This window comes from Moschus berezovskii, chromosome 4, assembly GCF_049115385.1.
Source record: "Moschus berezovskii isolate FMDL1 chromosome 4, NW_MosBer_1.0, whole genome shotgun sequence".
Taxonomy (NCBI): Eukaryota; Metazoa; Chordata; class Mammalia; order Artiodactyla; family Moschidae; genus Moschus; species Moschus berezovskii.
Window position 1 is genome coordinate 95,664,657 of NC_142463.1, and position 25,883 is coordinate 95,690,539.

Below are 25,883 nucleotides of genomic sequence, written 5' to 3' on the forward strand. Positions count from 1 at the left end.
CCTGCAGCCACTGCCCTTGAGCACAGCCATTGCTCCTGGATTCACTTTCTATCCAGAGGACAAGGAATTCACACCATCCCCATCCAGGGCTACAAGCACAGAGCCCGGAGATGCTAGTGGGAATCTGGGCTGATGGGACCTTCCACTAAGGGTCTGTACCTGTAGTTTGACTCTTATACACAGGAGGACATTTCACCTAATACTCAGGTTCCCTGTCTATAAAAATGAGATCAGTAATTCATGCCTCATATGATTGTAGTTGAGGGGAGATTGTGAAACGTATTTGAAAGCACTTTTTGTCAAAAGATAGTGGAAAAGAATATTTTTAAAAAAAGATTGTCTATATATGTATAACTGAGCCACTTTGCTGTACAGCAGAGACTGGCATAACATTTATCAATTTTATTGATCTTTTCAAAGAACCATCAACATTGTTGATTTTCAACAATGTTCAATAAAAAATTAAATAAAGTATAATACAAGTGCCAGTTATTATCATCACAAAGCATACACATGTCACACGTTTTTAAACTTTATTGTAGAAATTAACATATGGTAAAATTTACTAGTTTGTGTGTGTGTGTATACATTTCTGTGACTTGTAGTACATGTATAGATTTGTGCAGCCATCACCACAGTGAGAATATAGACGACTGTCATTGCCTCATCCACTCACTGAAGGACATTTAGTCATGCTCTTATTGTATTGTATCACTGGATTCAAGTTGCAATATTTTGTTGAGAATTCTGCATATATGTTCATGAGGGATATGGATCTCAAGTTTTCTTTTCTTGTAATGTCCTTGTCTGGTTTCCGTATCAGAATAACGGTGGCCTCATCAAATTTAAGTAAGGAAGTGTTTCTTCCTCTTCTTTTTGCCGTTAGAATTTGCCAGGAAGCCATCTGGGTCTGGAAATTTCTTTTCCCTTTTTCTTTTTGGCCTTGCCCTGCAGCATGTGGGATCTTCCTCCCCAACCAGGGATGGAACCAGTGCCCTCTGCAATGGAAGCACAGAGTCCTAACCACTGGACTGACAGGGAAGTCCCAAGATTTCTTTTTCGAATGGTTTTAAAACTATAAATTCAATGTCTTTAATCATTATGCGACTGTTCAGATTATCTGTTTTATCATGACTGAACTGATAGTTGTGGTTTCTGAGAAACTGGTCCATTTCATGTAGATTGTCAGATTTGTGTGTGTAGAGTTGTTCATAGTAATTCCTTTATTATCTTCTCAATGTCTGCAGGGTCTGTAGTGATATCACTCTTACATTCCTGATGCTTGTAATTATGTGTCTTCTCTCCTTTTTAAGTTAGATGTTTATCAATTTTATTGATCTTTTCAAAGAATGATCATTTGGTTTCACTGTTTTTCTCTATTTTTTTTTCAACTTTGCTGATATTTCCTCTTATTTTATTATTTCCTTCCTTCTGCTTGCTTTAGATTGATTTGCTCTTCTTGTTTTAGTTTCCCAAGGTATAAGCTTAGATAATTGATTTCATACCTTTCTTCTTTTCTACTCTAAGTATTTAATCCCATAAGTTTCCCTCTAAGCACTGTTATAAGTCCCATAAATTCTGATATGTTAGATTTTCATTTTCATTTGGTTCAAAATATTTCTAATTTTCCTAGAGACATCCTCTCTAAATAATGGATTATTTTTAAGTGTTTCGTTTAATATCCAAGGGTGTAGAGATTTTCTCACATATGCTTTTTATGACTATTACACCTAGAATACTGCAGAAATCTAAAAAAGCCATTAGTTTTAAAACTCAGTAACTTACTGAGCACCTCCTATGTGCAAGGTACTAGGCTGGGTGCCGTTTGGGGTCCAAGGCTGCATGAGATTTAATTCTAGCCTTCAGGGAATTGACTGTCTAGGAGGGAAACCAAACCACTCTGACAAATAAGTGGTGGTCAATGATACACCACTGGTGGTCAGTGATACATGCTTCTTCTATGTTTTACAGAGCAGCACTGCGATGGACGTCTCTTCCAGCTGAGATGGTCAAGGTCAAGAGTGTGAGGTGGGGACTTCCCTGATGGTCCAGTGGTTAAGAATCTGCCTGTCAATACAGAGGACACAGGCTTGATTCCAAGTCTGGGAAGATTCCACGTGCATTGGGACAACTTAGCCCGTGTGCCACAACTACTGAGCCTGTGCACCCTAGAGTCCATGCTTCACAACCAGAGAAGTCACCTCAATGAGAAGCTTGCTCCTCACAGAGGAAACCCGTGCACGGCAATGAAGACTCAGAGAAGCCATGTATTTGAAGAGTGGAGATGGACCTTGAAAATAGGTAGGATCTCTATAGTGATGGTCTTGGTGGGTGGTGGTTTAGTCACTCAGTCATGTCTAACTCTTTTGACCCCATGGACTGTAGCCCACCAGGCTCCTGGGATTTCCCAGCAAGAATACTGGAGCAGGTTGCCATTTCCTTCTCCAAGGGATGGTCTTAGCGAAGGCCACGTCTAGCTTGACGGAACTTTGCTTGGTAGTGGCAGTAGCTCCTTCCCTGTGGACACCTCTCCTCCCTGTGCCCGGCCAAGCCTGCTGCCAGTTCTCACAGTTGACCTGCTCAACTCACATCCATGTGGGGAGTGGACTCATCAGACTCACTAGACGGAGGCTCTTCTGAAGGTTGCAGGCAGCTCCTAATGCTTTTAGAGAAATGGGTATTGGTGCTTCTGGGCCAGCAGAGGTGAAGGCGGGATTATAGAAATAAAATGAAGATGAAAAGAGTATTCTACTTCCCTCACATCCTGCAGCCTCACAGATAGAGTTGGTCCCTGACCTTTGTCAGAAATTGAGCTAAGAACGTGGAGGTAAGGGAATGAAGACAATCAAGTGATGTTGCCATGTTGTAACTGTGAGTCAAATTAGCTTGGCCCATAGAAACCAGGAAATATTGGAGTCACAGAGGCCACAGAAGAGCAAAATGACAAGGAGTGGGGAAGAAAACATTTGCTTCAGGCCTGAGGGCTTCAGTTCATTGTCTGAAGGAACAGAGGGAAAAATGTGAGGTGAAAACAGCTCCTATTCCTTCAAGACTTCTGAGAGGTCAACCAACAAGAAAGACTTCTGGTGAAAGTGAGAGCTGACAGCCTAAAGTCCTCATAAACCAGTCTTTTTCATTCTTCCTGAAGTTTCCAGGCTTATTTTCACTTCCTTTCCCATATTTCCTTCAAAAACTGATTTGAAGTTTCTGCTTTAAGCCCATAAAAACAAAAACAAAACAGAATTTATGAAATTTTGGTCTTTGCATATTTTCCATCAATTTTTCACTTGCATATTTTTTTTTTACTGAAGAATGATGGTACATGTATTGATGATTTAATAAGGAACGGATACTTGTTTCATATCTTCTAGCACAGATTAAAATAACTAGATATGGACTTCCCTGGAAGTTCAGTGATTAAGACTCCATGCTTCCAGTGCAGAGGGGCACAGATCTGATCCCTGGTAGAGCATATTAAAAAGCAGAGACATTACTTTGACAACCAAGGTCCGTCTAGTCAAGGCTATGGATTTTCCCGTGGTCATGTATGGATGTGAGAGTTGGACTGTGAAGAAAGCTGATCGCCGAAGAATTGATGCTTTTGAACTGTGGTGCTGGAGAAGACTCTTGAGAGTCCCTTGGACTGCAAGGAGATCCAACCAGTTCATTCTAAAGGAAATCAATCCTGGGTGTTCATTGGAAGAACTGATGCTAAAGCTGAAACTGCAATACTTTGGCCACCTCATGCGACGAGTTGACTCACTGGAAAAGACTCTGATGCTGGGAGGTATTGGAGGTGGGAGGAGATGGGGACGACAAAGAATGAGATGGCTGGATGGCATCACCGACTTGATGGACATGAGTTTGAGTGAGCTCCGGGAGTTGGTGATGGACAGGGAGGCCTGGCGTGCTGTGATTCATGGGGTCACAAAGAGTCGGACATGACTGAGTGACTGAATTGAACTGAACTGAACTGAAGGGAACTAAGATCCCACATGCTGCACAGCACAGCTCCCCCAAGACAACTAGATTGAATTTTATATAAAAAAAGGTTTTTAAAGAAAACAGTTAATTTCCCACTGAATTTCTGTAGGCAAGTTACTTAAACTCTGTTAGTCTCAATCTCCTTATCTGTAAAACAGAAGTAATAAAACCTACCTCATGGGGTTGCCGTGACATGGGGTCAATAAGACAGCAATCTGAAAAGCATCTTACACAGCTGAGAAGTGTAGAAGCGAGGTATGGATATGAACTTCATGAATAAATCAGTGACAGAGTAAATCACCCCAAAGCTTTATTAATTTTTATCTTGGAACTTCTGTATAATGCTATAAAATTGGAACTAATCTTGATACCTTAGTGTCTGGCCCCCAGAGGAAAGGTCAGTATGACCTGTTTTCTTGAGCAAACTAGTTTATTCTAAAGAGGGGTGATTCTAAGGCAAAAGGAATTTTTATAGAAAATTAGTTTCTGATTTATGCAAAAACAAGATGTCCTAAGGGATTTTCTATTTTTTATGATGCTTTATAGTTCATCAAAGGCTTTAACATGCCTCATCTCTTTTGCATTACCAAAATCACCCCTGGAGAACAGGCTGGGAAAGGGTCAATCATTTTGGCTTTGCACATGGGAAAATGAAGACTCCAAGAGAGAGTGGAGAACTCACCCGTGGCTGGACTTCCCCGGTGGCACAGTGGATAAGAATCTGCTTGCCATTGTAGGGGACATGGGTTCATCCCTGATCTGGAAAGATTCCACATGCATCTAAGCCTGTGCACCACAACTGCTGAGCCTGGGGGCTGCAAATACTGAAGACTGCATGACCACAGCCTGTGCTGCACGACAAGAGGAGCAATGAGAAGCCTATGCATTGCGTGGAAGAGCAGCCCTCACTCGCCACAACTAGAGAAAGCCCAGGCATGCCAAAGAAGACCCAGAGCAACCGAAAATAAATAACTAAGAAAAAAAGAACTCACCCACAGCTAATAAGAGCTAGAAGTAGTCTCCAAACCTAGACCCTTATGCCCAATTCTAAGTCTCTATGGTCTAGAGAACTACCGTTAAAGCTCTTCAAAAGAAGATTGGACCCTTTTGTACTTATTGGTACATTTTTCTGAAGTGCCTGCTAGAGTCTAAGTAAACATTTAGACTAATATTTGATTAGTTTTCATGATGACAGCATGAGAGATTTTACCTGTGTAACTTGAATTGCAACATGTGCTTAAGCTCCAGATGCGTAACGTGATGAAAGTGAAAGTGTTAGTCGCTTAGTCATGTCTAACTCTTTTTGACCCCGTGGACTGTAGCCTGCTAGGCTCCTCTATTCCTGGGATTCTCCAGGCTAGAATACTGGAGTGGGTTGCCATTCCCTTCTCCAGATCTTCCCAACCCAGGAATCAAACTCAGGTTTCCTGCATTGCAGGCTGATTCCTTACCATCTGAGCCACCAGGGAAGCCATGATGGGATGAAGTGGGGGATATAGAGGGGTCAGGTGGCTGTTCTGCAGGCTGCGCTGGGCTTCCTGGATCAACCACTAACCAAGCCTCTCCACTCCATGCTTCCTGTTGCTTGGTTGTCCACTTTCAATGAAGCCGCCCACACACAGCTTTGTGTCTCCCCCGATTCAACAAAGGACGGCTCTCGAGGATGGATCTGGCCTGCCCAGGACAGATTATGACACAGTTCAATGAATCTCTGCTTCCGTTCATATTCCCCAGGTGATCTTCCAGGGCCAACCCTGCTCTGGGGCAGAACTTAGAAGGCACAAAAAGCTACAGAAGGTCTTAAGGTTGCTCCAGGGATCCCAAGAAAAACCCAAGAGGGCCCCTCCTTGCTTCAAGGCATACAGTCTCATTTCTCCTATTTGTACCACCTAAACAACTGGATCTGAGAAGGAACTGATGGTTCTCTAATGCCTTTTATTTCAGTGAATTCTCAGCATGATTGCATCTTACTGAAAGCAGTAAGAAAGAAGCATTAACCAACCAACCTGTGTGCCTCAGTGAGTCACTGACATGTCGTCCAGGACAGCCCTGAGCATTGCCAGATGCTCAGCGTCCTGGGTGCCAGGGCACCAAGTGTGGCTAACCCCTCTCCCCAGTCATCGTGACAACCAAAGACATCCACCCAACCTCTGCCTGCCGTTTTGATATACCCATATGGCCCTCACATGAAAAATCATTGAATTAGTTTGACAAGTAATTTTTGTTTGTTCAGAAATATCTTACCCAATGACAGGGGAGTTGGCTGGCTATGAACCATTGGTACAACTGACCCCATGGCCTGTTTTTGTGTGGCCCTCAAGATAAGAATGGTTTTCAAATTTTTCAAGAACTGGGAGGAGGAAGAGGAGAGGCAGCAACAGAGTCTGCATGTAGTCTGCAAAGTCTAATTTACTCTCTGATCCTTTACAAGTAATGTTCACAACTCAGCAAGCAATGGCCAGGCACCCAGCATGCTGCCAGGCGGTGGTGATACAGTGATAGGTAGGATGTCCTTGTTGAACTTTGTGGGAGAAAATAAATGCGCCTTCACAGCAAGTGCAATGGAACCATCTACACGATGTAAGGGAAACAAACAAGAGTCACCCAGCTCAGCCTTGGGGGCTGTGGGCCGATGGATAGGGGAGCCTTGCAAGAGGAGGCGGCAGGTAAAATGAATCTGGAAAGAGAGGAAGGCAATAGCCAGGAGAAACTGGGGGGAGCGGGTTGCAGTAGAAAAATAGCCCAGATAGACGGAGAGGCAGAGAGGTACAAAAGTTGTGTGTGGGATGTAAGGCAGAGAACATCAAGAGCTGAAGCTGGAGAGAAGTGCTGAAGTCTGACCTCACAGCGGGGTGGTGCTTGGACTCCTCACAGATACAGATGCTGGCCCCACCCCATAGGACCTGTGTGACTTTAAGCAATGTACTTGACATTTTTGTGCCCCAGTTCCTCATCTGTAACACGTAGCTGGGAAAAGTACCTGTCCATAGGGCTACTCAGGGCATTAGATGAGACAGTACATACAAAGCGTGCAGAACTGTGCCAGCCCATAATGAGCCCTTGGCACACAGTGGTAATGGTTGTTGCTGTCAGGGTCACCACTCTGACTGTGCGATCAATAACAGGAAGACATTTTTAAAAGCTGTCAGCACCTACTATGTGTCTGCCTCTACATGAAGCACCAGAAATACAGTGGTCTTCCTTGTCTTATGACATCTGTATGAGACCTGGACATCACAGAAATCTAGGCAAAAAGTGTTGTGACTATGGGGTTCCCTGATACCAAGTGCCAGCATATTCAGGAAATGGCAATGGTCCATCCATCCTTTGATGAAAGTGCTTAGGATCAGCTGCAAGCATAAGCGTGTATATCTGAGAGCGCAGGGAGGCAGGAGGGCCAAAAGAAGGGCAATAAGAACCCCTCAAGTTGGGGAATGGATAAAGAACATGTGGTACAATCACACTACTGGGCATATACCCTGAAAAGTGAAAGTGTTACTCACTCAGTTGTGTCCGACTCTGTGACCCTATGGACTGTAGCACGCCAAGCTCTTCTGTTCATGGAACTCTCCAGGTAAGAATACTGGAGTGGGTAGCCATTCCCTTCTCCAAGGTATCTTCCACACTCAGGGACTGAACCTGGGTCTCCTGCATGGCAGGCATATTCTTTGCCATCTGAGCCACCAGGGAAGCCAGCATATACCCTGAGGAAACCATAATTGAAAAAGACACATTCACCTCAATTTTCATTGCAGCTCTACTTACATTACAGCTTGGACATGGAAGCAACCTAGATGTCCATCAACAGATGAATGGATAAAGAAGTTACAGTATATAAGCACAATGCAATATTACTCAGCCATAAAAATGAACACATTTGACTCAGTTCTAATAATGTGGATGAAGAGCCTATAATACAGAGTGAAGGAAGAGAGAGAAAGATAAATATTGTATATTAATGTGTATATATGGAATCTAGAAAGGTGGTTCAGTTCACTTAATCGTGTCTGATGCTTTGCAATGCCATGGACTATAGCATGCCAGGCTTTCCTGTCCATGACCAATTCCCGGAGCTTGCTCAAACTCATGTCCATCGAGTTGGTGATGCCATCCAACCATCTCATCCTCTGTTGTCCCCTTCTCCTCCTGCCTTCAATCTTTCCCAGCATCAGGGTCTTTTCCAATGAGTCAGTTCTTCACATTAGGTGGCCAGAGTATTGGAGCTTCAGCTTCAGTATCAAGTCTTTCCAATGAATATTCAGGACTGATTTCCTTTAGGATGGACTGGTTGGATCTCCTTGAGTCAAAGGGACTCTAAAGAGTCTTCTCCAGCACCACAGTTCAAAAACATCAATTCTTTGGCTCTCTTTATGGTCTATCTCTCACATCCACACATGACTACTGGAAAAACCATAGCTTTGACTAGATGGATCTTTGTTGGCAAAGTAATGTCTCTGCTTTTTAATATGCTGTCTAGGTTGGTCACAGTTTTTCTTCCAAGGAGCAAGCATCTTTTAATTTTATGGCTACAGTCATCATCTGCAGTGATTTTGGAGCCCAAGAAAATAAAGTCCCTCACTGTTTCTACTGTTGCCCCATCTATTTGCCACGAAGCAATGGAACCAGATGTCATGCTCTTAGTTTTCTGAATGTTGAGTTTTAAGCCAGCTTTTTCACTCTCCTCTTTCACTTTCATCAAGAGGCTCTTTAGTTCTTCTTCACTTTCTGCTGTTAGGGTGGTGTCATCTGCATATCTGAGGTTATTGACATTTCTCCTGGCAATCTCGATTCCAGCTTGTGCTTCATCCAGCCTGACATTTCACATGATGAACTCTGCATAGAAGTTAAATAAGCAGGGTGACAATATATAGCCTTGATGTACTCCTTTCCCAATTTGAAACCAGTCCATTGTTCCATGTCCCGTTCTAACTGTTGCTTCTTGACCTGCATACAGATTTCTTGGAAGACAGGTAAAGTGGTCTGGTATCCCCATCTTTTTAAGCATTTTTCACTGTTTGTGCTAATCCACCCAGCCAAAGGCTTTGGTGTAGTCAATAAAGCAGAAGTAGATGTTTTTCTGGAACTCTTTTGCTTTTTCAGTGATCCAATGGATGGTGGCATTTGATCTCTGGTTCCTCTGCCTTTTCTAAATCCAACTTGAACACCTAGAAGTTCTTGGTTCATGTACTGTTGAAGCTTGACTTGGAGAATTTTGAGCATCACTTTGCCAGTGTGTGAGATGAGTGCAATTGTGCAGTAGTTTGAACATTCATTGGAATTACCTTTCTTTGGGATGGAATGAAAACTGACCTTTTCCAATCCTGTATTACTGATGAACTTGTCTGCAGGGCAGCAATGGAGACATAGATAGACATAGAAAACACACTTATGGGAACAGTCGGGGGAGGAGAGGGTGGGACAAATAGGAAGAACAGTATTGAATCATATGTATTATCACATGAAAAACTAGATAGCCAGTGAAAATTTACTATACGACACAGGGAGCTGAAATCTGGTGCTCTGTGATAACCAAGAGGGGTGGGATGAGGTGGGAGATGGGAGGGAATTTCAGCGGAGGGACATATGTGTACTTATGGCTGATTCATGTTGATATATGGCAGAAACAAACACAATATTGAAAAGCAATTATCCTCCAATTAAAAAACAAATTAATTAAAAAAAAATAAGATGTGTTACATATGTACAATGGAATATTACTTGGGCGTAAAGAGGAATGAAGTTGGGTCATTTGTAGAGACATGGATGGAACTAGAAACTGTAGAAAAAAGCAAATATCGTATGTTAAGGCATATATATGTGGAATCAAGAAAAATGATATAGATGATCTTATTTGCAAAGCAGAAATAGACACATGGATGTACATACGGACTCCAAGGCAGGGAAAGGGGAGGGTGGGATGAACTGGGAGATGGCCATTGACATGTATGTACTATTGTTGCTGCTGCTGCTGCTAAGTCACTTCAGTTGTGTCCGACTCTGTGACCCCATAGATGGAAGCCCACCAGGCTCCCCCGTCCCTTGGATTCTCCAGGCAAGAACACTGGAGTGGGTTGCCATTTCCTTCTCCAATGTGTGAAAGTGAAAAGGGAAAGTGAAGTCGCTCAGTCGTGTCCGACCCTTAGCGACCCCATGGACTGCAGCCTACCAGGTTCCTCCATCCATGGGATTTTCTAGGCAAGAGTACTGGAGTGGCGTGCCATTGCCTTCTCCGATGTTAAAATAGATAACTAATGAGAACCTGCTGGACAGCACAGGGAACTCTACTCAGAGCTGCGGTGACCCAAATGGGAAGGAAATCCAGAAAATATAGGATATATGTATGTGTGTGTGTATATATATATATCTGATTCACTTTGCTGTACAGTAGAAACTAACATGACATTGTAAAGCAACTATACTCCAATAAAAATTAATTTTAAAAAACCTCCCGAGTCTGGAGCCACACACTTCCCTCTTTCTCCTAAAAGCAAATGCCAACTATGCTTAATAGTGGAGGGAAGTGTTAAGTCTTTGTGGTACCAGACTCACACTTGATCCCGCATAGCCTTCCTTTGCCTCAGCCACTCTATAAAATCAGCAACTCTGAAATTTCTTTGGCCTCGTGGAATCCTTCCATGGGTCTCTGCTTCTTCATACAAGGAGAAAACCTCTCTCCCCTCCATGTAGTCCAATCCGGAGCTTGGACAGAGAGGGGAGGTCCTCATCCATGAGTTGTGCCCTCCTGGGTTTCTTACCCCAGTGGAGTTCACAACGCAGTGAGGGCTTGTGCTGGACAGAAGGGGAGTCACTTCCTATACTCCTTTGTGGAGCATCCCTCTGGCTGCCCTGCTCATGGGACCCTCTCAGACACAAACAGCCTACAAAAGAGGGGAGGAGGAAATGCCGATTTGTGTCAGGCCGGTACCCCTCACCTCACTTCTGCTGACAGACAGTGGGCTGAGAGGGCTCCCCTCCTTCTGCGGAGCCCTTCCAAGGCTTATAAGTTGCTCTGTGGCCCCCAGGGTCAGTGGCCTCGCTGTGTGGGTCAGCCACGTGGCAGGGGACCTGTCGCGGGAGTTCTGAGGACGCAGTGTTGATGTTGAGTATAGTGGTGGTGGTGCTGCTGCTGGGGTGTGTGTGTGTACATGTGCGCGCACATGCCTGTGTGTGAAGGGGTCCTCGGGATGCCTGTGGTCAACAGTCTGCTGTTGCCACTCAGGAGCAGCCCGAGCTGGCAGCCAGCAGCCTGGATCCTCCAGCACAGGGCCCATGCAGGTTGGGCTCTGACCATGCAGTCTCTAAGTGCTCTGGACTCCTTTGAGAAAGAGGCATTATCTTTGCTTGATTATATAATAATGAGGAAATGTTCCTGTCTTCTGTGGCTTCCTGGTTGAGCACACTGTACTCTGTGGGGAAATATGCTGTTATTTATTCTCCCTCCAGAATATCAAAGTTGACAGCACAGAGTCATAGATCTGTGGTCATGGTCAGACCATTGATTTCTTTCTGCCCCACACTCCTCTCCTTATCAGCCTCTCTTGCCCACCCCGGGGCCCCCAGCCCTCTCACTCAGGTAGCCACCACTTCAAAGTGCTCCCAGTGTACACCACTGGGCAATTTGTTCAAATATACCCATTGAACTCTTACAGTAGCCCTAGGAGGTAAGTATTACTGTTCTCATTTCACAGTTGAAAAAACCTGAGGCCTAGAGAGGTTAAGAAGGTTAAGTAACATGCCCAGGGTCACATAGCTAGTCAGCGGCAGAGCACAGATTCAAATCCAGGCTGTGTGACTCCAGAATTTGTGCTTTTAACCTTGAGCTATTCAGCCTCCAGGTCTGGTGCTTTTTCTGCACCAGTGGATTCTGGTTCAGTCCCTGGGTCAGGAAGATCCCCTGAAGAAGGAATGGCAACCCACTCCAATATTCTTGCCTGGAGAATCCCATGGACAGAGGAGTCTGGCGGGTTACAGTCCATAGGGTCCCAAAAAGCTGGATACAGCTGAGCACACACATTACATCACATTCAGCCTCCAGGTCTGGTGCTTTTTCTGTGTGGATCAGGGGGCACATCATAGGTGGCATCCAGGCCAGTAGACACTGTGGCCACAAGGAGTACAATTGACCAGCACTCACCACCACCCACATAAGAAGAGGACCCCCATGGAAGCTTGAGGCCATTCAGAGTGGACAGAGCTCCCTCGTCTCCTTCAGGCATTCCAAAAGCTTCTCGGGTAACCCCAGTTTGTGTGTTTCACACCCTCGGGGGAAGCCCAGCACCTCCAAGCCATTCCTGGGATTCTCAGAGCTTTCCAGAACCAGGCTGGGTTAGAGCAGCTGAGCTCTGGACAACTCAGTGCTGGACACCTGGGTTCTGGGACCAGCTGTCTGGAATGCCCAGTGGTCACATCTCGGAGTCTGTCACTGTGTGCCTTTGGGTCTGGGCCTGTCTGGGTAAACGGACAAAAACGTCTCTCACAAGGGTGTGGCTCACTGGTGGTCCCTTCGTGTCTTTGTTTTGCCCACGTGTGTGTGTGTGTGTGGCTTATGTCAAATGTGGGTATGTACTCTATGCTTGTGCTTAGTTGCTCAGTTGTATCCAATTCTCGTGACCCCATGGACTGTACCAGGCTCCTCTGTCCATGGGATTCTCCAGGCAAGAATACTGGAATGGGTTGCCATTTCCTCCTCCAGGGGATCTTCCCAACCCAGGGATCGAACCCATGTCTCTGATGTCTCCTGTATTGGCAGGTGGATTCTTTACCTCTGAGCCACCTGGGAAGCCCGAGTATGTAACCTAAGCATAAAGAAAGAAAGAAATTTGCTCTGTCATTCCCGACTCTTTGTGACCCCATGGACTGTAGCCCACCACGCTTTTCTGTCCATAGTATTCTCCAGGCAAGAATACTGGAGTGGGTTGCCATTTTCTTTTCCAGGGGACCTACCTTCCCGACCCAGGGACTGAACCCGCATCTCCTTCATCTCCTGCATTGGTAGCCAGGTTCTTTACCACTATCACCACCTTGGGAGCCCATAATGTGTGTCAAAGTCTGTGTGTGTGGAAGAGGGACGCTGGAGGTATATAACTGTGCATCCATGTGTGTGGGCATGGGCTGACTCTCAACACGCTCTGAGAGGCTTACAGCCATTTTGGCATTCCTCCTTTGCTGCCCCAACACCCCCCTGCAATGTTCCAAGGTGATCTGGGCCCTGCCTTGCAGAGGGAGGTGGCTTGGCTTGATTCTGTTCCTGTAGGAGCAGCCACTCCAGCTTTCCCTACTCCCACTGGTATCTCCTCTCCTGCTCTGGCCTACTCTTGTAGACTGTTCCCTACTCGCCCCCCAGCCTCATCAGAAGGGAGCTGGCAAAACATGCGGTACAGAAGCAGCTTTTGAGCCAAAGAAAGGACAGTGCCAAGAGTCCCCAGAGGCATGGCAGGACCATGTCCATGAACCTCTGCATCCCACACTCCATCCCCTTCTGACCTGAGTCTCTCCCCGACCCCTCCCTTCTTGAGTCATTGTGTCTCTGATTGGTTCCAGTGGGGAGCAGCAGCATCCTTCAAGGTGCCTCCAGGCTCCTCTCTAGGTTTCTAGGGAATGTATTCAGTGCCTCCACATTGCCCTCAAAGCTGGGAGAACTGGGGACTGTAGGGGGCTGTTACAAAATGACTACATAGACTCTGATGGAGAGGGAGAGATTAAGCTGCTGATGGGCCGTTAGGAGAGAAGTACCAGTTCAAGAGGCAGATGTGGGCGGCAGTTCTGCAGCCTGGCAGGGACAGGCAGCTCTTGGCACCGGCTGCCAGAGCACTGATGCAGAGTCACTCCGTCTGCAGCCGTGCTCCTGCGCTATTGCCCAGGCTCCCTCCTCCTCAGCACCTGTGATCAGGACTGCAGGATGTGAATGACCACCCTCACTGTGCTCTTTGGCTAGTGGGACTTAGGCAGGGTACCTGCAGGTGTGGACACTTTTAGGATGAGGGAAGTGATCGGAAAGCTCTGTGACATCAGACAAAATGCTTAAGCTCTCTATTTCAGTTCAGTTCAGTGCTCAGCCGTGTCTGACTCTTTGCAACCCCGTGAACCGCAGCATACCAGGCCTCCCTGTCTTCCCGGAGTCCACCCAAACTCATGTCCATTGAGTTGGTGATGCCATCCAACCATCTCATCCTCTGTTGTCCCCTTCTCCTCTTGCACTCAATCTTTCCCAGCATCAGGGTCTTTTCAAATGAGTCAGCTCTTCGCATGAGGTGGCCAAAGTATTGGAGTTTCAGCTTTAACATCAGTCCTTCCAATGAACACTCAGGACTGATCTCCTTTAGGATGGACTAGTTGGATCTCCCTGCAGGGCTGTTTTCTAACCTGTAACTAGAGGATGGAAATAGGGTGGTGGTGAGAATTAAGTGAGTTGCTGTATAGAAGGTACCTGCATATAGAAAGCACTCAACAATTGTTTGCTGCTAGAAGACAATTCCAGAGGTCAATTTGCCTTGATTGACCCTGCCTTGGGGGGTCGGGGTGGGTAGGGAGACCTGTCTTCTGTGGTGTCAAGGCTTGGAAGAAGACAGGGGCAATGTCCTTCACCCCCGGAAAGGATTCCCACAGTCCTGGCATTACGGGGTACATTCAGGAAGCCTGTTGGACCCAGGCCAGGGCTACTGCCCTGTCAAGGCAGGTGAGGGCTTCACAAAAACATACCCTCCCAGGACAAGACCTACCTCTTCCCACTCTTCTCTCATCTTTGAAGTCTTTTCTTAAAGGTCAGTAAAGCAGAGAGACCCCTCTAGAATTTGTCTCTGGTGATAAGTGCAGCAGACATGGGATCTAAAAATAAACCTTAATAAGATTTCAAGTATACACTTTCCATGACAATTCAGATCACGATTCTTTTTTCTTTCCTGGAGCAATGTGACCTGTGGTGAAACCCATCCCCACCCTGGAGGAAATGTCAGAGGCTTTCAGAGTGTGGCACTGAATTCTGATTTGGATAAGGCTCCGCTCTGGGGCCCAGCCTCGCCAGAAGGCCCTCCAGACGCCTTTTTCCATCCCCACCCCAGGGGTGTACCTGGCTCTCCTGCCTGCACCTCCCACTCCTAACTGGGCTCCCTGAACAACCTGAGCCCTGTAGTGGCATTTCTGCAACCAGAAGCCAGCAGGGAGAGCAGACGGTAGATACCTTGTTACGTTTCACTGTGTCTTCAGCATGTGGCTCTCAGACCCTGCTGTCTGGGGACCACAGAGACTGACTGGTTTAATGGGTCTGGGGCTGGCCTAGTGTGCACACAGGACAGTGAGGAGGCGTTGTGGACTGCCCAGGAGGAAGATCGAGATTTGGGTGTCCAGCAGCTCATCCGGGCCACTGGGACAAGCCAGCCAGGGCGTGCTAGGAGATGGCTAGCTCCTCCTCAAAACAAAGCAACGAAAGATCAGCGGGGTGCTGGGATCCGTCTCAGGGCATCAGCCTTCTTCTGGGGCTTTCCAGACCAGGGGGTGTGCGGAGAGGGAGGCTGTGCGAGGCAGGGAGGGCAGAAGCAAGAAGGCGGGGAGGAAAGAGCGCAGAGTAGAGGTAAGTCAGTGAGTGTAAGTGTTAGCCGCTCAGTCGTGCCTGACTCTTTGTGACCCCATAGACTGCGGCCCACCAGGCTCCTCTGTCCATGAGAGTTTCCAGGCAGGGACACTGGAGTGGGGCGCCATTTCCTTCTCCAGGGGATCTGCCCAACTCAGGGATCGAACCCGGGTTTTCTGCACTGCAGGCAGATTCTTTACCGACTGAGCTACAAGGGAAGCCCTAAGAGTAGAGGAAAGTGAAAGTGAAGTCACTCAGTCGTGTCCGACTCTTTGCAACCCCATGGACTGTAGCCCACCAGGCTCCTCTGTCCGTGGGATTCTCCAGCAAGAGCACTGGAGTGGATTGCCATTTCCTTCTCCAGGAGATCTTCCCAACCCAGGGATCGAACCCGGGTCTCCCGCACTGCAGGTGGACGCGAAGAGTAAACGGAAAGAGAGAGGAAGGGAAGGCGGAGCCAGGGGAGGGGCGAGGCGAGGGCGAAGAAGCCCGCGGTGCTCCCGGTGAACCCTTCGTCCCGCAGGGGCTCCTGGAGAGGAGGTGTAGGAGCTGCGGGCAGGGCTGAGAGGGAGCCGGGGAGAAAAACAAAGCGGTGAGAGCTCGGCGCCAAGGCCCGAGCCCTGGGGGGTGGGGAGGAGTGAGGTGGCGAGCCCCTAGCGCCTCGGGCTCCGAGGCACATCCCGCAGCCGCCCGGCCCCACTGTCTGGGTTGCCTCCCACCTACTGTTTCCTCCTGGCTTTCAATTCAGTGGTGAAATGTTTTCACCATTTCCTTCCTGAGGCTGAAGTTGAGGCCCACTGTCTCCGCTGGTATGAAATATTATTGGTGTACTCTCGCCTTTGTCTCTGGTTTGTGATTTGAGGATGGAAAAGGTGCATTCTCTCATAATTAATTTAGGTGGCTGTCAGTGTGGTCACAGCTGGCCCCAGGCAAAGAGCGGAGCCTGAGAAATTGAGGTGATGGAAAGGAAATAGTAACCAAGGCCCGATGGAGCCCCAATGTGAGCCTTATTTAACCTACTGGAGCCCGCAGGCGCTGCCTATGCCTCTCTCCAGCACCCACTGCGCACAAACACTAAGGATTTGCTATACCGCCTCATTTAACCCCAGAGTCACCCCGTACGTTCTCTTTTACAGTCCTTTTTTATAGGTCAATAAACTTAAGGGAGATCAACCCTGAATATTCACTGGAAGGACTGATCCTGAAGCTGAAGTTCCAGTATTTTGGTTATCTGATGTGAACAGATATTCTCCAAACCAGGCTTCAGCAATATGTGAACCGTGAACTTCCAGATGTTCAAGCAGGTTTTAGAAAAGGCAGAGGCACCAGAGATCAAATTGCCAACATCTGCTGGATCATGGAGAAAGCAAGAGAGTTCCAGAAAAACATCTATTTCTGCTTCATTGACTATGCCAAAGCCTTTGACTGTGTGGATCACAATAAACTGTGGAAAATTCTGAAAGAGATGGGAATACCAGACCACCTGACCTGCCTCTTGAGAAACATGTATGCAGGTCAGGAAGCAACAGTTAGAACTGGACATGGGACAACAGACTGGTTCCAAATAGGAAAAGGAGTACGTCAAGGTTGTATATTGTCACCCTGCTTATTTAACTTATATGCAGAGTACATCATGAGGAACACTGGGCTGGAAGAAGCACAAGCTGGAATCAAGATTGCTGGGAGAAATATCAATAACCTCAGATATGCAGATGACACCACCCTTATGGCAGAAAGTGAAGAGGAACTAAAAAGCCTCTTGATGAAAGTGAAAGAGGAGAGTGAAAAGTTTGGCTTGAAGCTCAACATTCAGAAAACAAAGATCATGGCATCTGGTCCCATCACTTCATGGGAAATAGATGGAAAAACAGTGGAAACAGTGTCAGACTTTATTTTTTTGGGCTCCAAAATCACTGCAGATGCTGATTGCAGCCAGGAAATTAAAAGACGCTTACTCCTTGGAAGGAAAGTTATGACCAACCTAGACAGCATATTAAAAAGCAGAGACATTCCTTTGCCAACCAAGGTCCATCTAGTCAAGGCTATGGTTTTTCCCGTGGTCATGTATGGATGTGAGAGTTGGACTGTGAAGAAAGCTGATTGCCGAAGAATTGATGCTTTTGAACTGCGGTGCTGGAGAAGACTCTTGAGAGTCCCTTGGACTGCAAAGAGATCCAACCAGTCCATTCTAAAGGAGATCAGTCCTGGGTGTTCATTGGAAGGACTGATGCTGAAGCTGAAACTGCAATACTTTGGCCACCTCATGTGTCGAGTTGACTCACTGGAAAAGAGTCTGATGCTAGGAAGAATTGGGGGTGGGAGGAGACGGGGACGACAGAGAATGAGATGGCTGGATGGCATCACCGACTCAATGGACATGAGTTTGAGTGAACTCCGGGAGTTGGTGATGGACAGGGAGGCCTGGCATGCTGTGATTCATGGGGTCGCAAAGAGTCAGACACAAATGAGCGACTGAAATGAACTGAACTGAACTGAACTGATGTGAACAGAGGACTCATTGGAAAAGTCCCTAATGCTGGGAAAGATAGAGGGCAGAAGAAGAAGATGGCATCAGTGGATGAGATGGCATTACCAATGCAATGAACAAGAACTTGGGCAAACTCTGGGAGATGGTGAGGGACAGGGAGGTCTGGGGTACTGCAGTCCATGGGATTGCAAAGAGTCAGATACGATTGGGTGACTGACAAACAACAAGCTACAATTTGAAGACATTAACTAATTTACTTGCTTCCAGCAACAGGAAGAGCTCAGATCTGAACTCTGATCTCTCTTGTACACCAGGCAGCCTCTCCTGATACCTGTCTTGGGAATCCCAAGATTCCCAATTTCCTCCATTCCCCTCTCTCCTTATCTCATTCACACTGAGGTTCCAGGCCTGAAGTGTCCCCTTCTCCTCCCTCGCCAAAATTTGCCTTTTAAATAGAATCTCAATCTCAGGTTGGGGCTTCCCTGGTGGCTTGGTAGTAAAGAATCAGCCTGCCCAGTGATCACGCATTCAATCTCTGGGTGGGGAAGATCCCCTGGAGGAGGGCATGGCAACCCATTCCAGTATTCTTGCCTGGAGAATCCCCATGGACAGAGGAGCCTGGCAGACTACAGTCCATGGGGTCAAAAAGAGTCAGACATGACTTAGCAACTAAACAACAGGAAAGCCTCAGGTTAAAGGACCAGGTCTTAAGGAAACTGATATAAGTGACAGCCAGGAAGGCAGAGCAGTACTTTGGGCACAGCAAGCCCCACAGGTGACCCCCTTCCCCCACCGGCACGCAAGGCTTATAGAGCAGCCAGGCCCAGTCCATCCTGAGGCCCTGCTTTAGGAGGTGGATCTGGAAAAGAGGAGTGGCTGAACCTTAGCTGAGAAGCTACTGTGTGCCTGACACGTCCTGACACATTCTGCCACACACTTCACAAATGTTACCCCTTTTTCCCTCACAGCTACCCACGAGGGAGGGGCTTGCTACGCTCCGCATCTCACGCAGAAGGAAACCAGGATCTTCTCAGAGGTGGAAGAACTTGCCCAAGGAAATGCAGCTAGTAAGTGCCCAATTTGGAACTGAAACTCATTTGTTCAATCATTCGTTCTTTCATTAAGTGTATTTTTATTCTTTATTGTTTTTGCTGTGTGCAGGGATACGGAAATGAGATATAATCCTTCTTTCCCTCACTGCTTTTGCTCCTAAGCAGGTGAATGTGCTCAGTTGCCTCAGTCCTGTCCAACGCTTTGTGACCCCATGGACTGCATCCTGCTAGGCTCCTCTATCCATGGAATCCTCCAGGCAAGAATACTGGAGTGGGTTGCCATGCCCTTGTCCAGGGATCTTCCTGACCCAGGGATCCAACTCAGGTCTCCTGCACTGCAGGTGGATTCTTTACCCACTGAGCCACCTGAGAACCCAGGTGAATCATTCAGTTCAGTTCAGTTGCTCAGTCATGTACGACTCTTTGCGACCCCATGGACTGCAGCACGCTGGGCTTCCCTGTCCACCACCAACTCCCAGAGCTTGTTCAAACTCATACCCATTGAGTCGGTGATGCCATCCAACCATCTCATCCTCTGTTGTCCCCTTCTCCTCCTGCTTTCAACCTTTCCCAGTGTCAGGGTCTTTTCCAGTGAGTCAGTTCTTCACATCAGATGGCTAAAGTATTGGAGCTTCAGCTTCAGCGTCAGTCCTTCCAATGGATATTCAGTACTGATTTCCTTTAGGATGGACTGGATATTCAGTACTGATTTCCTTTAGGATGGACTGGTTGGATCTCCTTGCAGTGAAAGGGACTCTCAAGAGTCTTCTCCAACACCACAGTTCAAAAGCATCAATTCTTTGGTGCTCAGCTTTCTTTATAGTCCAGCTCTCACATCCATACACGACTACTGGAAAAACCATAGCTTTGACTAGACAGACCTTTGTTGGCAAAGTAATGTCTCAGCTTTTCAATATGCTGTCTAGTTTGGTTATAGCTTTTCTTCCAAGGAGCAAGTGTCTTTTAATTTCATGGCTGCAGTCACCATCTGCAGTGATTTTGGAGCCCAAGAAAGGAAAGTTTGTCACTGTTTCCATTGTTTCCCCATTTATTTACCATGAAATGATGGGACCGGATGCCATGCTCTTAGTCTTCTGAATGTTGTGTTTTAAGCCAGCTTTTTCACTCGCCTCTTTCACTTTCATCAAGGGGCTCTTTAGTTCTTCACTTTCTGCCATAAGGGTGGTGTCATCTGCATATCTGAGGTTATTGATATTTCTCCCAGCAATCTTGATTCCAGCTTGTGCTTCATCCAGCCCAACATTTCACATGATGTACTCTGCATAGAAGTTAAATAAGCAGGGTGACAATATACAGACTTAACATACTCCTTTCCTGATTTGGAACCAGTCTGTCATTCCATGTCCCATTCTAACTGTTGCTTCTTGACTTGCATACAGATTTATCAAGAGGCAGGTCAGGTGGTCTGATATTCCCATCTCTTGAAGAATTTTCCAGTTTGTTGTGATCCACACAGTCAAAGGCTTTGGTATAGTCAATAAAGCAGAAGTAGATGTTTTTCTGGAACTCTCTTGCTTTTTCAATGATCCAGTGGATGTTGGATTTTGAACTATGGTTCCTCTGCCTTTTCTAAATCCAGCTTGAACATCTGAAAGTTCTTCGTTCATGTACTGTTGAAGCCTGGCTTGAAGAATTTTGAGCATGACTTTGCTAGCATGTGAGATGAGTGCAATTGTGCCATAGTTTGAACATTCTTTGGCATTGCCTTTCTTTGAGATTGAAATGAAGACTGACCTTTTCCAGTCCTGTGGTCACTGCTGAGTTTTCCAAATTTGTTGGCATGTTGAATGCAGCACTTTCATAGCATCATCTTTTAGGATTTGAAATAGCTCAGCTGGAAATCCATCACCTCCACTAGCTTTGTTCATAGTAATGCTTCCTAAGTGCCACTTGACTTCACATTCCAGGGTGTCTGGTTCTAGGTGAGTGATCATACCATCATGGTTATCTGGGTCATGATCTTTTTTGTATAATTCTTCCATGTATTCTTGCCACCTCTTCTTAATATCTTCTGCTTCTGTTTGGTCCATACCATTTCTCCCCTTTATTGAGCCCATCTTTGCATGAAATGTTCCCTTGGTATCTCTAATTTTCTTGAAGAGATCTCTAGTCTTTCCCATTCTATTATTTTCCTGTATTTCTTTGCACTGATCACTGAGGAAGCCTTTCTCTTCTCTCCTTGCTATTCTTTGGAACTCTGCATTCAAACAGGCATATCTTTCCTTTTCTCCTTTGCCTTTAGCTTCTCTTTTCTCAGCTATTTGTAAGGCCTCCTCAGACAACAGTTTTGTCTTTTTGCATTTCTTTTTCTTGGAGATGGTCTTGATCACTGCCTCCTGTACAGTGTCACAAACCTCCATCCATAGTTCTTCAGGCACTCCGTCTATCAGATCTAATCCCTTGAATCTATTTGTCACTTTCACTTATTATCATAAGGGATTTGATTTAGGTTCTACCTGAATGGTCTAGTGGTTTTCCCTACTTTCCTCAATTTGAGTCTGAATTTGGCAATAAGGAATTCATGATCTGAGCCACAGTCAGACTGGGATCCCAGGTGAATAGTCATGAACAAATTGGTACAGTTAGGTGTTGTAGAATAGCTGCCATATAGGATAACTTGCGTGGACCACAAATACTACACCGTGGCCAGTTCTCCGTAGTAAGAGGCAGTGGGAAAGTGGAAGGGAGTCAGGAAAGAAAGAAAACCTTCTTGAAAGAGACCTATGCAGCCAGCACTTTTCTTCCCTCCTCCCCGGTGTTGCCTCCAGAAACACTGATATGGGAGAGGAGAGAACCATAGCCTCAGAGGGGCCTCTTTAATGACTCTTGACGCCCTTGCTCAGGGCCCCCTGACCTCACTGCGGCATTCTGAGGATTATTAGATCATTATGAAGTGCCTTGCATTTCTTGGTATATTTAGACCTAAATATACAAGAATCACCTTTTTTTCTGCTTCTCCAGTTCAACAGGACATGATTTTAAAATATGCTTGACTTGAAGAATAAGGATTTTTTTAAAATGTGGGGAGCCTGAGGTAAAAATGGAAAAGAGATGAAACCCAAAGTATTTTCAAGGTGTCTTTCTCTGTGTTTCTATTTTGCAGGTTTTAAAAGCAGAAGTAAAGTGTAAAGAAGAGGGAAATGGCTCTGATGCAGGATTTACATAAGAAACACATTCAGAAAAAAAGAGGCTGTGATTCTGAAAGCGTCCTTATTATACTGCACTAAAAATCTCCCCTGGGATCGGTGGAGGTTTAAATTAGCTGGGAAGAGGAGGAAATAAAATCTGTCTTTTCAAATAGCAAGTCTCTCCCAAACTGAACATTTCGCCTGAGGAAATGGCCACACTGTGTTCAGGAACAGACAAAGCCCTCTTTGAGTGAGGGCCCCACCTTCTCCAGCCTTCATTACAATTCCCTGCCTCCTCCTACATCTGCTGGACAAGTCCTGACACCGCGCTCCTGGGCTACATCATAGTCATTGAGAGAGATCTCAAGGAGGCCCTTGTTTTTAGTGGGTATGCAGTTTGCTCTAAAAATGTGTCCACCGCCCATGTAATTGACTTGAGAAATCAAAGTCAGTGGAAAGAGCGCAAAATGTCATCCACTTTAACAGTTTTCTTTTATGAACGGGTGTATTCATTTATGTTTTCTCCAACATCTATCAAATATTTGCATGTTAAACTGCAAAGAATTTCACAGAATGCCATCAACACGGTGTTCTGGTTGTCTGTGGCCACATAATGAACTTCCCTAAATGTGGTGACTGAAACAGCAACCATTTTATTATGTATTGTGATTTTATACCTCAGGAGGGAGGGCAGGGCTCAGCTGCGTGATTCTCCTGCTTGAGGTGGTGTCAACTGGGATCACTGGCTGGCCTTTAGCTAGTGGTGTGGCTGATCTGGAGGGCCCAAAACAGTTTTACTCACGTGTCTGGCACCTTGGCAGGGATGACTGGAAGACTGGACTCCATAGACCCTCTCTCTTCCTATAGACTCAAAGCCTCTCTGCATCATCTCTCCAGTAAGTTGGCCAGACTTCACGTAACAAACAATTCTGTTCCTGAGTCCAAACTCATACTGCTCCCCACACAGCAGACAAGTAATAGATAACTGGTTGGGGCAAGGAATAGCGGCTTTATTCAGAAAGCCAGCAGACTGAGAAGGTGGCAGACTAGTATCCCCGAAAACCATCTTTCTTGAGTTAGAGTTCAGGTTTCTTCTACGCGAAAAGGGGACGGAGTGTGGTTGGTTGCTGTGAACTTCTTGGTGCCAGAATCCTTTCTTCTGTTCACCTAGGTCTGGTCACAATGTTCCTGTAAACTTCCAACAAGACAGATGTTACTCTCTGTTCTGCAACTTTTATCTCTGTATGAGTGGAAAATGTATCTCTGACGTTATACCTTGAAACATCAGAGCCTTGAGAATGGACTGTCCTATATATTGCAGACTATAGGCAGCATTCTTGTAGCAAGAGCAATATAATACAAAGGTTAAAGTAAAAGAAACAGGTTCGATATAGAGTCACTTATTGTGCCCAGAACTGGCACAATATCATGTCCACTGCAGTCTATTATTGGCCAAAGCAAGTTACAGTACAGCCCAGAATAAAGGGGAGGAGAAGTAGACCTCACCCCTCTATGAGAGGAATATCAAAGAATTTGTGTCCAACTCTAATCCAGTAGCCAACTATACTGAGTATAAGTAGGGCTTGTGTGTATTCTATAAGGATAAGAATAGACTACGCAGAATCATAGAATCTGGGGTTTGGAAACGACCTTAAAGATTATCTTGTTCAACATCCTAATTTTAAAGATAAGATAAACAAGACTAAGAGAGAATTGGCAAACATGAGTCATGTGGCTGAAACCACAGAACTCAGTGGGATTTGAACCCAGCCAAAACTCTGATTGGGACTTATTGAAGCTCAAGTTCTTTATGTCTTATCACAGAAAGAATTCAGTGAGACACAAAGTGATAGGTAAGAAGTGGATTTATTTAGAGGGATATACATTCCATAGACAGAATACAGTCGATCTGAAAAGGTGAGAGAGGCCCTGGGAGAAACACAGCCCACAGACAGAATGTGGGCCATCTCAGAATGTGAGAGGCCCCAAAGTATTGTATGGTTAGTTTCTTGTGCTGGGTAATTCCATAGGCTAATGAGTGGGAGGGTTATTGCAACTATTTTGGGAAAGGGATGGAGATTTCCAGGAATTGGACCACTGCCCACTTTGTGGACTTTTATGGTCAGCCTGGAAACTGTCATGGCATGAGTGGGTATGTCATTAGCATGGTAATACGTTACAATGAACATATAATGAGGCCCAAGTTCCCCTGAAAGTCAAATATTCTGCCATTTTGGACCTAGTTGGTTCTAACTAGTTTATGTCGTATCCTCAACGACTATGTCATTCTTTTAAAGGTTGTGCCCTGCCCTCTTCTCTCCTGTTTCACAGCCACTAGCAGCAAAGACAAACCCCGACCCCAGCTGCTCTGACTCCAGATTCAAGAAGATATTTATTGAATGCCTACTAGGTTTGCATTTACACTGAAGGAAGAGATAACATAGTTGAGTCATATGCGGTTCTTGGTATCTCAAAGAGTCTACAATTCAGTGGAGAGGAAGAGTCGACGCATGAAGCTAATACAGGAAAATAAGAATTGCAAATAGCATGCCATGAAACCCTACGGAAGAGTAAATCTAACCTAGCAAGAGTTCAGGGAGGGATTTCTGAAGACCCGGGTTTGATAGGGGTCTTTAAGGATGGGTGACTGTTGACTGGTGGTGGTATAGCAGGAGGCTGCTCCAGCCAGAGCACACTGTGAGCAGGGAAGAGAGACACGGGTTAGGCAGGGAGGAGTGTCAGGGTGAGGAGTGAGGGCCTAATTCTGCATCATCCACACTCTGACCCAGCTACACTGGAGACCCAGGGTGCACACTGTTTGGATAGATGTTCAGACCTGCAACAAGCCTGCGGTGGGTCATAGAGATGCTTTAAACATAATCCTCCTGCATGAGAAGAATCAGCTTTCTGTTCCAGCCGAGCTATCCTCAGCACTGACTACACAATAGAATCTCTATGGATGCCTGGGCCCTACCCCAGAATGACCGAGTTCGATTCTCTTGAATGGACTCAGGTCTTGATTTTGTTTTTAACTTTTCAGGTGATTTTAGTGTACTGGAGTGGTGGTTCTTAAACATTAGCGAGCATCAGAAACACATGAAAGGTTTATCAAGACACAGATTACTGCCACTGCACCGGAGGTTCTGGTTTAGAAACTCTGGGGAGGGGGGCCCAAGAATTAGCATCTCTAACAAACTCCCAAGTGATGCTCATGCTGCTTGTCTTAGACCACACTTTGAGAGCCATTGCTCCAGACGTTTGACCTAACCAGTTACACCTGAATCTACCTCCTTGGACATCCTATCATTGAAAAGAGAACCCAAGTTGCAGATTATGTAGCTCAAAGCCCTGCTATTCAAAGTGCAGTCAGTGGACCAGCAGTATTGGCATCACCTGGGAGCTTGTTGGATATGCCAACTCTCAAGCCACACTCTAGACCCAGGGAATCGGAATCTGTATGTTAGCAGGACTGACCTGGTTTGAAGGCACAGCACAATCTGACAAGCTCTGCTTTTGAGGTGAGTTCTGAGTGTTAATTCCTACTGGACATGTGACTCCTGATGGCCTTACAAGATGAGCAGAGGTTCCAGGCAGAGTAGCTGTGATGACTCAGTGGAGATGAGCAGAGGTCCCCAGGCAGAGTA

General features: G+C 46.1%; 1 protein-coding gene across 3 annotated transcripts in view; it reads left to right on the forward strand.

The window, feature by feature from the left end:
* The window catches only part of MAB21L3 (mab-21 like 3), a 67,560-nt gene extending 44,985 nt beyond the window's left edge, over positions 1 to 22,575 (forward strand). Inside the window, exons 8-10 of one of the 3 annotated variants that reach the window (XR_008682755.2) lie at positions 1,972 to 6,486; positions 19,007 to 19,105; positions 22,215 to 22,575. Coding sequence is in view for 1 of the 3 variants with exons in the window: in XM_055402735.2 (XP_055258710.1) it covers positions 1,972 to 2,004 (33 nt within the window). In the remaining 2 variants the exon portion in view is untranslated. Of the gene's footprint in view, positions 1 to 1,971; positions 9,372 to 19,006; positions 19,106 to 22,214 lie in introns of those variants that run through there. The other 2 variants (XR_008682759.2, XM_055402735.2) reach the window with 2 other exon arrangements.
* Positions 22,576 to 25,883: the final 3,308 nt, after the last annotated feature.